Source organism: Diabrotica undecimpunctata, chromosome 7 (assembly GCF_040954645.1).
Source record: "Diabrotica undecimpunctata isolate CICGRU chromosome 7, icDiaUnde3, whole genome shotgun sequence".
NCBI classification, from domain to species: Eukaryota; Metazoa; Arthropoda; class Insecta; order Coleoptera; family Chrysomelidae; genus Diabrotica; species Diabrotica undecimpunctata.
In genome coordinates, this window is record NC_092809.1 from 126,279,519 (window position 1) to 126,294,066 (window position 14,548).

At 35.1% G+C, this 14,548-nt stretch overlaps 2 protein-coding genes across 3 annotated transcripts in view; one reads left to right on the plus strand and one right to left on the minus strand.

The window, feature by feature from the left end:
• BicC (protein bicaudal C) overlaps positions 1-7,023 on the plus strand; it is a 635,428-nt gene extending 628,405 nt beyond the window's left edge. For both annotated transcript variants that reach the window (XM_072538136.1, XM_072538137.1), the window contains exon 11: positions 3,781-7,023. In XM_072538136.1, the coding sequence (XP_072394237.1) occupies positions 3,781-3,890 (110 nt within the window). In that variant the 3' untranslated portion in view covers positions 3,891-7,023. The remainder of the gene's footprint in view (positions 1-3,780) is intronic.
• A 7,021-nt stretch (positions 7,024-14,044) lies between these two features.
• Positions 14,045-14,548, minus strand: LOC140446629 (protein FAM200A-like). Its single transcript, XM_072539213.1, has one exon. The coding sequence runs from the start codon at positions 14,546-14,548 to the stop codon at positions 14,045-14,047; it is 504 nt and encodes a 167-aa protein (XP_072395314.1).

The following is a 14,548-nucleotide window of genomic DNA, read 5'->3' on the forward strand; positions in this document are numbered from 1 at the left end:
CTAGACACGATACTTATCGTAATCGAGGACGTCCTCCAATAAGGTGGTCAGATGACGGTGGTCAAGCGCATTCAGCACAAAAGATAAATATGCCTTACGGCTGAAGGATAATGACATGAACTACATAATGTATTAAAAATAAGACACAAATAGCTTTATTTTATTTAAAAATGATAAACAAACAAATTGCAATATACTTTATATAGTATATTAAAGTATAAGTAGATATTGAGATCTTTAAAACACTCGCGATTTTTCGAGCACGACGTCGCAGCCGAAGTACTCGAAATAGAGCAAGTGTTTTAAAGACCAGCTATCGACGAATACTTTACGTTATTTTTTTTATTGGTACACTTTGAAACTATGTATTATTACTATAAAAAATTAAAATAAGAGCTAATAATGCTATAAAATAATTGAATTTGTGATGTACATCAGTATACCTTTCGTTGTTATGGAAATGAGAAAAACAAAAATTAATTTGCAATCTGTCACATAAAATTAATTGTTATTACTGGTTGTATATTGTTTAAAAATGAGTTAATGTGTTCTAACATTGATGACTTAAATAGTAAAGCAGAATCGCGGTTAATACCGCAAAAATCGGAAGACGCTTTTAAAAAAGAATACAAGTTCATTAAAGGGATGGAAGAGTAAAAGGTAACAGATACAGATGAACGAGTTGTGCTTTTTTACCTTCAAAAAATGTCGAGAACAGTACAAGCCGTCAAATATGTGGGCTATCCATTCGAAATTGTAAAGTATGTTGAGAATACACAAAAGGATCGATTTTAAATCATTTGTGAAAGTGCATACATTTATAAAGGCAATTAGTAAGAATGACGTGGCCAAGAAGGCATATGTATCTTCGGCTCTTGCAGAAGATGTGAATTGTGCGATTTACGCTTACATGACATCAATGAAGAAGGAAGCGTATTGCTTACTACTCTCCCACTATCTAAGACTGTGATGGCTCGACGTTTTACAGTTGCTGATAGCTATGCAATTAATTATGTGCGTTTGGTGAAGAAACGTTTATTATTGCGTCCCAAAAAAAATGTAAGTACAGATCGAGTTTTCTTACGAAGCTGCAAATGTACCCAGATATGTCGCTAAATGCTTTCTGTTCAGAGAACTGCAACAAGTAAGGGTGATAGATAAAATGGCATAAAAAGCCAGAATTAGGTTTTCAGAATCAGAGAATCACCCAAGTTCGATCCTGCGAGAGATAAGAAGATATCATGCGTTCCATTGATAGAAGCACAAAAGACCAAAACAGCAAATCCTGGCAAACACGTTAAGTCTAGATTATTCATAGCTCTTCCAACAGAAGAAGCCCCATTACGCAGCACGAGACATTTTATTAATTCATGTTTATTTTCAGGACAACCTTCAAAAAACTACAAAAGCTCTAAAAACGGTTTCAGTTAGCAAAAAAATTAAAAAAAAAATACTAACAAAAAGGCGCAAACCACCCAAAAGAATTAACAAAACAGCAAAACCCGGGTATGAAGGGCTAATATTCTCGAACACCGAGTCTTCTAACTGGGTGTAGCCCGGAACAGGACTCCAGGCCCGAGCAAGCAATTTCAGTTAGATGATACGTTACTAGAGAACGCAGGAAAAGAGCGCCTCCGGCTAGTCTGCATTGGTAGGGTTAGCATATTCTGTTGAAGTTCTTGTACCCAGGACTTCCATACGAAAAGCATTCGGCTTGTAGTGAGCCCCCATCGCGTACCAGAGTGCTATAGGGGGAAACGGGATGGTCTGTAGCATTGTAGCGCGGTGGAGTGGTTCCTGATTTTACGAATTAATACACCTTGCTCCAATGAATTGTAACACCGTAATGTCATTCTAAGGGGTGTTTAAGTCTCTCGGACTGGGTTTAATCAAATTGCTTGCTTGCTTGCAATATGTATAGGATTATAAGTCTCTATTGATCTATAGGAGATTATTTTATTTATTTTTATAGTATTTTTATTTGAATAATTATTAATGTTTTTTTACTTTCTTCCCAATAATAAGCATCAATTATAGAAAAAATACCTTTAGGTTAAGTTATACGGCATCATGGGAAAAAATCATGTCCAGGCTGAGAGAATTGGGCGTTAGTGAGTACCTGGTCAATGTAATTCACAGATACTTAATTGACAGGTCCATAAGAAGAAAAGATACCAACATCAGTTTGTCGCAGGCTGTTCCGCAGGGTTCAGTACTAGGTCCCATCCTCTGGAATGTCCTGTACGACGGGGTGTTGGAGCTACAGATGCCAAGGGGATGCACTCTTGTAGCTTATGCCGATGATCTCGCACTGGTTGCGAAGGAGAGTCAGAAAACGGACATGGCTAATGCGGCTAACACAGCCCTGCGTCGCATTAGTAGGTGGATCAGAGAGAACGATCTACAGCTAGCGCCTCAGAAAACTGAGGTGTTAGTTCTCAAAGGGAACCGGGAAAAATCCTCTCTTCGCTTTATAGTGGAAGGTGTGGAGGTTGCACCGGTTAAATCGATTCAATACCTGGAAGTCTGGTTGTCGGAAGGACACGTTAAAAAGATGGTAGAGAAGGCGAACCGAAATCTGGAGGCGTTGATACCGCTAATGCTAAACATTGGAGGCCCAGGTAGCACCAAAAGAAAGGTGTTAAATGGGAAGGTGTTAAATGGAGTTTCCCAGTCGGTGGTAACCTACGCTGACCCTGTGTGGTGTAGCGTACTAAACAATGCAAAATACGCTAAGCTGACGGAGACTTCGCAAAGGCGAATGCTCCTCAGGGTATCTAGCGCATTTAGGACAGTTAAAATGAGGCTCTATATGTCATTGGAGCGGTGATACCGATCGTTTTGTTGTGCAAAGAGCGAGCGAGGGTGTATGCGATAAAATGAGGGAGAAAGAACGATAGTAGAGTGGCAGAGAGAATGGGCGAATGATAGTAGAAAGACAAGGTGGATGAAGGAGCTTATTCCCGATGTAAGTTTGGGAAACTAGACTACTTCCTGACGCAGTTTCTGACTGGACATGGTAGTTTTGGCACCTTCACAAGTCGAATAGGCAAATCTGCCTCGGCTGTACTGTTTGTAGGGTACCGGACGCTCCCGCACACATTTTTAACTGCCAGAGATGGGCAAATGAGAGTGGATATTTCGAGAGGCGAATGGGTTTCGGGCTGGATGAAAGAAACGTTGTAAACATAATGTTGGGAGGAGAGAAAGAATGGGGAGAAGTACACTGTCTGATTTCTGGGGTGATGAAGAAAAAGGAGCAGGAGGACAGAGAAGGAAATTGAGCCAGGTATCTAAAATTCATGGTGATGAAATTTATGGTTAATATTATTTATTAGTTTATGGCCTTACGTCTGAAACATTTTCTGATTTACCGTAAAAGGTATGGTTATTTATACATTTTTAGTTTTTTATTTTAGTTCTTCATTAATTGGCAAGACCTCCTCTCTGGAACGGTGGTTAAGGTTTTAGCTGGAACACGGTTAATCCGGCACTACCCTGGGGTCTTCTGGCCTAGTATCCTACTCGGCCGAAAGATGCCAGGGTGTCTTGTTTCGTGACGTAGATATCCAAAAAAGATTTCCCCCACCGTTGCCTGTCAGAATTCAATGGATACCTTCTTAGGCTCTTACTCTAACTTTAAGTAGAAAGGCCGTAGAAAAAGATTATTTACATGCTGCTATTATTAAAATAAAAATATAAACCGTTATTTTTTGTGTTTCCTACCTTTCATATAAATAATTTAAAAAAACTAATAAACATTATGTAACTTTTATTCAGAACTGAACAGAAGATCCAGTTCATTTTCGGCGGCTCCGGGTGCAGAACGAAAGAATTCACCATCGAAAGTGACAAACACTTATCCAACAGCCAATGAAACTAAGTGGTAAGGTACTATACAAACGAAAATATGAATATGATACTTAACAAATTCATAGATTGAAATACTGAAATAAGCAACAAATTGTTGTTTAATAATTTGTGAAAAAAAGATCCTTCAAAATATTAATCTGTTATAAAAGATATTTTGAAAAGTACGTTTATAACATGGAAGTTGATGTTTACCGGATATATTTTGCATACATTGTATTTCTTCATATTTATCTAATGCTCTTATTGGAACAGATTATTTTAAAGTGTATTTTATGTAATATCTTAATGTTTGTTTGCAAAGTTCTTAATGTTCGAAGTTGAGTACGTTTTATTTAAAACAAAAGACGACTGCTATTCTTTTTCGCACTTCAATTACCACAAATTCTAAGTCTTTGTATGACAGTTAAAAAGAAATGAATCTGTTTGCGTCTGGTTGGTATTTTCAGTCTGTTTTCTTACATAGTCCCTATGTAAGTCAGCAAAACTTTTACCAGCATCTATGTACTCTCTACAAGTATTGGCACGAAAGTAACGGCTTTCAATACGTGGTATCAAGTTGATGTGGTTCCTTGTATACCGGGTTTTACTGTGACATAATTTGAGTGTTTCCCTGTCTTCTCTGGCTCAAGAAATTCATTAGACTTTCTTACCAAAACTGTTCTTATTGGTCTGTCGTTGATTCTAAACGTATTCTTGAAAATAGTTTGGAAATTCTCACTTTTTTCTCCTCTATATGGACGTAGAACGCTGTTCAATTTTAAATGATTTTCTGTACGCGTGTACCGATATTTGGGCTGAATATTTTTAACATTACTAGCAATAAAAGACCGTTGAAGTTCAAAGTTTCAAAGCATCAAACACTTGTTAAAAGTATTTTTCCTTTCATCTTCTGAAAACTTGGTTGAGCATGAAAGTTTTCATTTTTCTGTGCATGGAACTAGAATTTCTCTGGATTTAAATATTTTTGACCTCTTGGAAATGGATTGGTATTCTTTTTCCATATTTCTAAGTCGCTTTGCATTAATTTCTATTTCATACTGTTGTATATACAGATATTGTAGATATGGCAGATACGAAGATTCAGCAGTTTCAATTAATACAGCAGTTTCGTTCTTTTCAGTTTCAACATAATTGGGTCTTTGAACTTCGACATTTTCAATACTAGTCAGGACATTTTTAACAGGCGTTTTTAAAGCATCAGTGTTATTTTGGTCTACCAACGCCAAGCGCATCTACAATTGTTAAAACCCAACATGACGAATTCATTTTATTTGAAACAAGTACAAATTGTCAGCTTCTATCACTGCTAAGGCATTATAAAGGGAATATTTTCATCTGTCATTTAGTAGCCTGTCAGTAGCTAATTTCTGGACGCTTTATACCTGAACGAAAATATCTGTCGTGAAATTATGTCGTAAAAGTTAATGTATTGTCTATATTTTATCCATATAATAATTTTTAATAACAAAATACATAGTCAAACTTAACACATTCTTCAACAAACATTCTTTTCTCGGCCACAAAATGGCTTTATCACTACCACATCAAACAAAATATTTTTATTTTTCATGTGCGAAACTCCTGTCACAGCTGTCAATTAACTCAGAGCCTAACAGAAAAAGTGACATATTGCAAAATAAACAGAACAAACTTGGACAAACACAATTTTTGTTCTAGATTTGCCATGTTCTTAATTAGTGTACAGTAGGTTAATATTTTGAGGGATTTTTTTCATTGTTGTGACATTTATTTATTTTTATATGTTAATATATATGTGTAAGATGTATCGTAAGTGTCGTTTATAAGATGATGATTGTAAAGTGTCGGTTGTATATGATAAGCTTAAACTTATGTGTTTATAGTTAAACTTAAATTATATGACGGACTCTAAATGATAAATTAATGTTGGTGGTTTCCTTTTAAAACGTTATTTTATAATATCCATAACCGAATAGATATCATTACAAGCAACAAGTTAATTCTGCATCTTTTTTGAATGAAGCTACAAACGCTCTACTCAAAGGTATAATGCTCATTCTCCTATTTTTCAGTGGCGCATATATTGTTCAAATCTCTTAATAATATTAGTCCAGGGGTCAGGGCTGTTTCGTGGCCTTGTCTTTTCTTGGACTTCTTCATTGACCTTGTTATAAATATTATTACAAGTTTTTTTTTACATTTGAAATAATAAATACACGAGAATTGTGGCGATAAGATCACATATAATTTTTTATGCGTTAATAAATTATTTTGTATTTTCCATCCAAAATTATCAACAGAATTTCTTTTTTTTTTCTATTATCTTGAGATGTGATAAGTAGAAAGGTAGCCACTTGGGCGCATTTTGACCTCCGCCGCTTGAAACGTACGCGCATCCGCTTCGTGCATGTAATTATTTTATTCTGTTTCCAGCATAACTTTCATTGTTATACGGTTCTAGGCGTTTGGGGCGTGTCGGCGCGCGCTCTTTAAAACTGCTTACGGCAATAAAGTAATACATAAAATGCTTCGTCTTGTATCGTACAAAACGCAACGCTTTGCTATAATCTAAAGTTTTAGTAGCTAAAAAGCGTTATAAACAAATTATATGCATTTTTTTAATACTTTAATCATAATTAAGGTTAAGTTTTAAAGCTTTAGTAGTGTTTCCTTTAAGTTGACCCGTGACAATATCTCCGGTTCTAATTATTGGATCAAGATTTACCAAAGATCATTTTGTAGGTTTTTTTTAAACGAACAAATTGTATTTTGTAAAAATGATTTATATTCGTTAGTTTAGGAATTATAATCATTTAAACAATTAAATTGTTAATAACATATTCCCGTCACTTCCGACGCAAAAACAAGTTTGAAATTCGAATTCAGAAGGTCAAAATACATAATAGTATAATCTGAAACTCGGAGGATATTGATCGGTCACAAAACATCCCTAACCCCTAGTTTATATATTCTCATTTAACTTCACTACATGACTAACCTATAAATAACTTTTTTAGAATCACTTGATTTGTTCTATTGCTTACTTGTATGTTTGACATAATAGTTGACAAATTTGAAAGATTATTTTTGGAAGATGTGGTCAAAAGACTAATGTCTACTGTATCCATCAATGGACACATATTCTAAGCCCACATGGAATTGGTGTTTGTAAGTCTAGATTTTCCTCTAGGTTTAACAATTTTCTCCTTTTCGCTCGTGTATTTTTATGCTATTCGTTAATTAATCTTGATACTTCCGTTAGCTATAAGTGTTCCAACCATTGAAGTTTCTGTTAGTTTTTTTTACTATATTACTCGTTTGCTATATTTACTATATTAAGCATTTGTATGCTTCTTCAATTCGTTTTATTGTAATGTAATATAATATATAATGTTATATAATTGGCGACATGTGACATATATTTACTTATTATTACCTTCAATGAACCATCTCTCTCTATCTCTAGAAAGCTTTAAGTGGAGTTAAGTTTGCGGAAAAAATCCCACGGCGTAAGATCTGGTGACTAAGGCGATATATTTAGCATTACCTTAAAAGTTTTGACAGATAATACGGGATGAGCCGCTGCATTGTTTTGGTAGAGGATTCGTGACTTCACAAACCTGATCGTTTTTTCCTTATTCCTTCACATCATTCAGCAAAAATGTAGGACGTAGTAAGGTTTATTCACAAGTTTGACTAAAAAATTGCTAAGTGAAATTTCCCAACTAACAGGATTATACAGTTTAAATTTTATTCAAAGTATTTATGTATTGGCTACAAATTTTATTCAAATTAACAAATTTCCTTCAACTCAATCACTCGCCCACACTGGATAATTATTAATATAATTAAAGGTATAGTTTAAGGTTCTTTACTTGAAAATTGTTGGTTTATTAAGATGTGTTTAGATATATGTTTCTGATGTGGCTTTGACTTATTTGAAGTTCAGTTGGTACCCTTTCTTTGATTGTCTCACATTGCTTCTCTCAACATTTTGTCAATAGCAATTTTAGCGCTTTCATTTTCCATTTGGTTTATATTATTATTATATTTATTTCTCAAAATATTTTAGAAGGAAACCATTTAGAAAAATAAATATACTGTTGTTTAATTATTTATTGAAAGTTTTTGAATATTTCACGAAATATTCTATTTTAATTACAAAATTATCGATATATTTTTATTATAGAATTCATAATAAATGATTTGGGCAGCTCGTGGAGTACTTTTAAAAATAAACAAATATTTGTAAAACTCTTTCAAGAAATTATTTAATATCATGGAATTTTAACTTGCCAAAAATAAGCTGCCCAAATTTTCTAATTCATATAGAAAACTTGGAAGTATTTGGGTATTCATATTAGTCCTACCTAAAAATTACAAAAAATTTTACAAATTTTTAGTTAAGTGGTATTTTTTGTAATTGCAATTCATTCGTTTTGTATATTACAAATAATATTCATGCAATTTAAAGAATAAGCTGGCAAGAATACTCAAATCTACTTTTACGAGTTTTGAAATGTACATATTACTGTGATAACTTAAAGATTGTAACTGTTCAAAAATGCCTTTTATTTATTAAATTACATAATAGTGGAAGTGTGTGCTTGGTGGACCCTTAAGGCAATAACAAGTTTATCAATTACCATAAATACTTAGACCTAAAAACCTACTTACTTACTTTCGGTACTTTAAATTCTTTACTTTCAATGGTTGGCCAAGTAGATGACCCTGTGATATGCTAAAATTAGGGCTTCTTCTCTGCAGGTCTCTCATCTCTATGCATGATAGTAGATGGTGACTATTCTGAGTCGCCTGACAGTCGCAGGTATCGTCCTCCTGGTATCCCTATTTTTTCAGGTTACTAGCACAACGTGAAACACCGGTTCTTCGTCTTTTTAGCGCTTTCCATGTTGGATATGGCAAATCGTGTCCAGCAGCCATTTTCTCTAAGGGAACAAAATGTGTTGTAGTAGCTGATGCCTGCCATAGGTGTATTCGGCGCGTCTCTGGCGCTTTGGCGATGGATTTTCATGTTTTTAGAAATTTTTCCGAGATCTTGGTCCACTTGGCTGAGTTTGGTGGTCATACAAGGGGTGTCTTCGATCCGTCTCCTACTTCGTTCGTTCTACCTCTAACGTGATCTGTCTACTGATAGGTGGTAAAGCGATTCCACGCCTAGGGTAGACCTTTTCGGTAGGTGTCGGTTTTGGGCAAGCCGATATTATACTACGCGTTTCATTTAGAGCCAAAAATAAGCTGCCCAATACCCGATATTATACAAACCAACATTTTAGCGTGAGCAAAGTTTGCCTACACTGGTGCTCCAAACTCCGCAGCCGAAAAACATAATGCGGAGAGTGAGTGGTTGTTGGTTGTGCTCCTCATTTTGTATTGGTTAGTTTCTAAGACAAAGTTCTATCCAGACGTATGCCGAGGTATTTTCCTTATATTACAGCATCTGACCACGCTATTCCACCTTTACTGTCCTTGGGGCATGCTTGTTTCTAAGGTGGAAAGCATACACATCTGGGTTTTCGTTATATTTGGTTTCAGATGGTTTTCATCATAGTATAGTGCTAAATCTCCTAGGACATTTGTTAGTTTTACTTCGACTTCATTGAGGTTATTCCTTGAGCAGCCACAGCTGTATTATCAGCGTAAATAAATTGACTGTTCTTGAACTGGAGCGTTACGTAGAAGCATATATTCTGGAGGAGACATTTCAGTAACCTTGTGAGTAGAAAGTCCTTTGTGGTTTGGAACATTTTTGCCAGTTTTGCCATAGGTGGCACTTAGGTGTACAAACGCTACTCTATATTATTTCTTTCCGTTTAAAACCATCTTCAATATGTTAAGTGAGATTAATAATTTGACTGTAGAACCACTTTCCAGGTCTGAATCCCGCTTGTTCTGGAATGAATTTTCTCTTCACAGATTCAGCGATCCAAATCAGTATCATTTTTTCCAACGCTTTGAAAGGTTGGCACAAAAAAAACTAGCTTTAAAACTCTTTGTATCTGACACATCTTTAACTGGTTTTAAAAAGGCCATCACTCTAGCTGTCCTCCAGACTTTGGAGATTTGTTATTGCACATATGCAGCAATTCATCATTTTTAGGATCCATTCTACGGTTTTTGGTCCAAATTTCTTTATTTCTTCTGTTCGTATATTGTCCAGGCCAGCCTCTTTATTATCTTTAATTTGGTGGATCGCGCCTCTAATCTCCTCGACAAAAGGAGGTACCTAGAACATCCCTTTCTTCGTCGATATTTCATTGTACTCTCACCTTGTTTCCGATTCAGCTTCCAGACACATTTGCTGTTTTGTTTCATGACCAGACTCGAGACTAGCTTGATCCACCCGTCCGTTCTGTTGGCGGATATCGCATGTAGTACTTCCTAGTATGTATTGTTATCCTTTTAAGTAAGGGTTTAGATTTTTCATTGAGCCTCGTTATGTATTCGGTTCGATAACCTCTAGGGATATGTTTTCGTGATATTTGTTTTACGGTTTGTACAAATTTATCGTATAAATCAGGGCACGGTTATAACTGGGAAACTTCTTGATCCGATGCTTCAGAGAATTTTTCCCATTTTGCTTCAGTAAAGTTAAACCTTCCCTTGAAAGGAACAATTTTTTATCTCATTGTCGCGTTGGAAAGGAAACGCGCAATAATGGTCGTATGGTCTGTGCTATACTTTTGGGAGGGCACTTCCAACGATTTTTGTCACTGTCCAAAATACTATCGCTGACAAATATATTGTTTGGGTTATAACCTCTGCGCCATCTTCCGATGTTAAAAGACGCAAGCTATTTTATATCATGAATGGGTTTTAGTTATGCTTTTAGCCCATTTTTCTTGTTCTTTGCCATTGAAGTATGTTTTGTTATAGTCATCCAATACGAATTTGACTCTCTGTGATTGAAAGTTATCCGATTCCTCAAAAGCAAAATCAACGTTTGGTAGCTTGAAGATCAACTTAACTGTATAGGTGGATCTTGATGTAATCTTGATGTGGAAGCTACGTCGATATCTGGTCTGATGGAACTGGTCGTGTAGTTTCTCCAGTAAAAGCTTCATAAGTAAGTCTTTAATGGCACTACTAAGCAGTATTTGACAATATGTTGATAATACCTAAAAGCAACCCATTTAGGGCACACTTCCCCTAAAGACTATAAAAGTTCCACTATTAGAACATTTTGAATCTACAAGAAATTATTTTTGTAACAAACTCAACTTAAAATTAGTGTTTGTTGTTTACTAACTATTTATTAAAACATCACTTCGTGAATGTTTTAATAAAATATTGTTTGTCGTATTAAAACAATTCCTTGTTCGATGTTTCATATTTCTCTTGTTTTTAATACATAATTTTTTTATTTTTACATTAGTTGATTGTGATATTTTATGTGCCTATTGAAATAAATTACGGTATTTATTATTAAATTATTCTATTTATTGAAACGATTTTTGTAGTTATAGGTTTTTATATGTATTCTGATGATGTAAACAAAAGTTTTAATTTGTTTTTCACTTTACTTGATGATTGATTAGAGTTTTATTGCATATGAATTGAAACTTTTGTCTTTATAGTTAAGTACTTAACGAATGTAAAAAATAGTTTTAAGAATTGCTACTACTACATGAAAATAAATTATATTTGCTGAAATATGTTTTTGTCTGTTTTTTTTAATGTGTGAAAAACTCGAATGAAGGTGGATGCGCATTACAACCTTGCGCACGCCAAGAAAATAAATGCCAGCCTGAATCAAACGTGCAGACTCATTACCGACTGCATGAGAACATGCATGAGAACAACCCCTTTAGATAAACTCTATAAAGCTTCAGGCCTTTCGGATTTTGACTTCCGTAGAACCGCCCACGAATTCACCGAAAGAACTAAATAAAACTTTGACAACTGCCACCCTCTTTTTGTCCTTTTGGAACCGTAATCTCACAGACTAAAATCAAAAAAGCGCTCCCTTAGCGCTTTGCTAGACGAACCTTCAACATGTTCCTAAAAAACTCCACAAAGCATGATTTCAAGCCACTGGTAGACGTGGCTTCTGTTTGACCGCTTAAAAACCAAGTCAAATCTTATCAAATGGGGAGTGAGGAACTGTGGAGCAATACAGAATATGGAATATCTAGTAAAGTTACGTGTGTTCTTAAAACTTTTTGTCAGAATCATTCATACACGAATTTACAAGAAGTGTGAGTTTCAAATGAGTGACACTCAATTCGGATTTCGAAATGGATTGGGAACACGAGCGGCTCTTTTTGCCTTAAATGATGCAGAGCCATGAATATATATGTATATGCATGTTTTATTGATTACCGAAAAGCATTTGACTGCGTTAACCATCAAAAGATAATCGAAATTCTGAGAACAACTGGAATTGATAAACAAGACTTGCGAATTATCTCAGAACTATATTGGCACCAAACGGTAACAATTGAAATAGAGAACACAGCATCCGAAGATATACGAATCCGACGAAGAGTGCGACAAGGTTGCGTTTTATCACCGCTATTATTTAATCTCTATTGGGAATCTATATTCAGAAAAGCATTAGACGAGGTTCAAGGTGGAATTAAGATTAACGGAACCAGCATAGACAACATTAGGTACGCTGATGATACCGTCATAATAGAAAGCAACGCACAAGAACTACAAAATATATTAAATGCGGTAGTTCGTCATAGCGAAATGTTCGGTTTACATCTAAATGTTTTTAAAACTAAAATTCTAGTATTTTCAAAGATACCAACAAACGTACATTTGTATGCCAAGGGACAAATAATATAACAGGTAATTTCCATAAAATATTTGGGAGCAAATATCAACGTTTATTGATATTTGAGCAAATATCAACGTTGATCGTTATTGTTTAACGATCAACGGGACCTCACTAGTTATTTCGGTTTCGGGATAGGCTGTTACTGATTTTATTACGTTGTGAAAACGTTTCTGGCTAGTTATATTTATAATCTATTTCAGGGCTTCCCAAACTTATTCGTACTGTGACTTTTGGGACTTCGCTATTTTTTTGCGACGCCCCCTCAACTCAACCTCCAATAATAATAATTTTAGTACTAGCCTAGTAACAGGTTATAGTTATAACAAAAACACTATTAAAACGTTATCGTTTGTATTAGAACTTAAGAACAAAATCAAAACATAGGCACAAACATGAAAAGGGATATTTATATAACTGGCTGGTTAATATGAGGGATGTGCTTGCTTTTTTGAGCACAGCTTATGAAACTGAGGCTCCAGTTTGGAAATTGCCACTCTCGTTTCTTTTTATAAGTTTATGTTTGACCTGTACTTGTTTTTAATTACTACAAATGCAGAAAAGCCCGTTTCACACAAGTACGAAGTCGCAAATGGTAATAAAACCTTTAATACAGCAGTGCTAATGGCGTGATATTCATGAGAAAGCGAGCTCCAAAATTGAAACAGTTTGTCCTTGTCGTATTGAAGCTTTAGGCTGGAATCACAGGACAATTCTGTCAGCTATTTTTCTTCCTCTGTTGAAAGTGTCGATGTCGTGAATGACAGGAAAGGGTTTCTGACTCAGTCATATTGCTACATATCAAAGGGTTCGCTCAATGATAACATGTGTTGTGTAATCATATTTTTTAAACAGGGATCAAGCATTTCTATCGATTTTTCGTGTAGAATACCTTATAAAGCAGGGAAACAATCAATTTGTTGATCTTCTAATTTTCTTTTCCATAAGAGCAACTTCTTTTGAATCCCAGTAATTTTATCTGAAAATTGCAGGATATGAGTATTGTTTCCATGCAAAGACTTATTAAGATCATTTAATTTGTCAAATATGTCACAGAGGTATGCTAATTTTATTATAAACTCTGAATTAATAAAGTTTAGCGCATTATTATGTGATTCTGTATGTAGATATGTGTAAAATTCATGTCTTAATTCGTATACACGTGCGAATACATTGCCTTTGGACAGACAACGAGAGTTGCAATAATAAATTAAAGATGTGTGCTCGGCCTCCATTTCTTTACAAAGTTTATGGAAAAAAGTCTTGATTTCATGGGTCGTATTTTAATGTAGTTCACCACTTTAATAATGCTATCCATTACAACACTTAATTCAGGTGTAACGTCCTTTGCTGCTAAGGCCTCTCTATGTATGATACAATGTGTCCATTTTACACTTGGAGCTTTGGTTTTGATGAGAGCTTGTAGTATACTGCATACTGTCCAGACATCGCTCGGGCACCATCCGTACACACGCCTACACAGTTATCCCAGTTAATATTATTTTCAGTCATATATGAGTTTAAAATTTCGAATAAATCAGTAGCTTTACAACTTTCACATATTTTTCTGCAAAATAACAAATCCTCGCATTTATTTGTTGCTTGTATGTACCGTACATAACATATCAATTGAGCGTCATCATTACTATCAGTCGCCTCGTCCAGTTGAATAGCAAATAAACCTGAAAGTTTTCTCACAATTTGCTCATTAATATCTTCTGCCATGTCGTGAATACGGCGACTAACCCTATTGTTTGAAAGAGGTACATTTTTTATTTCTTTAGCTGTCGATTCTCCAATCATCACTGTTACCATATCAACCGCTGCAGGTAAGATCAGTTCCTCAGCGACCGTATATGGTTTTTTACATTTGGCAACACGGTAAGCTACCAT

What these genes read in the sequence shown, in the direction of transcription:
- LOC140446629 (XM_072539213.1), bottom strand. Translation starts at nt 14,548, where the DNA reads ATGGTAGCTTACCGTGTTGCCAAATGTAAAAAACCATATACGGTCGCT.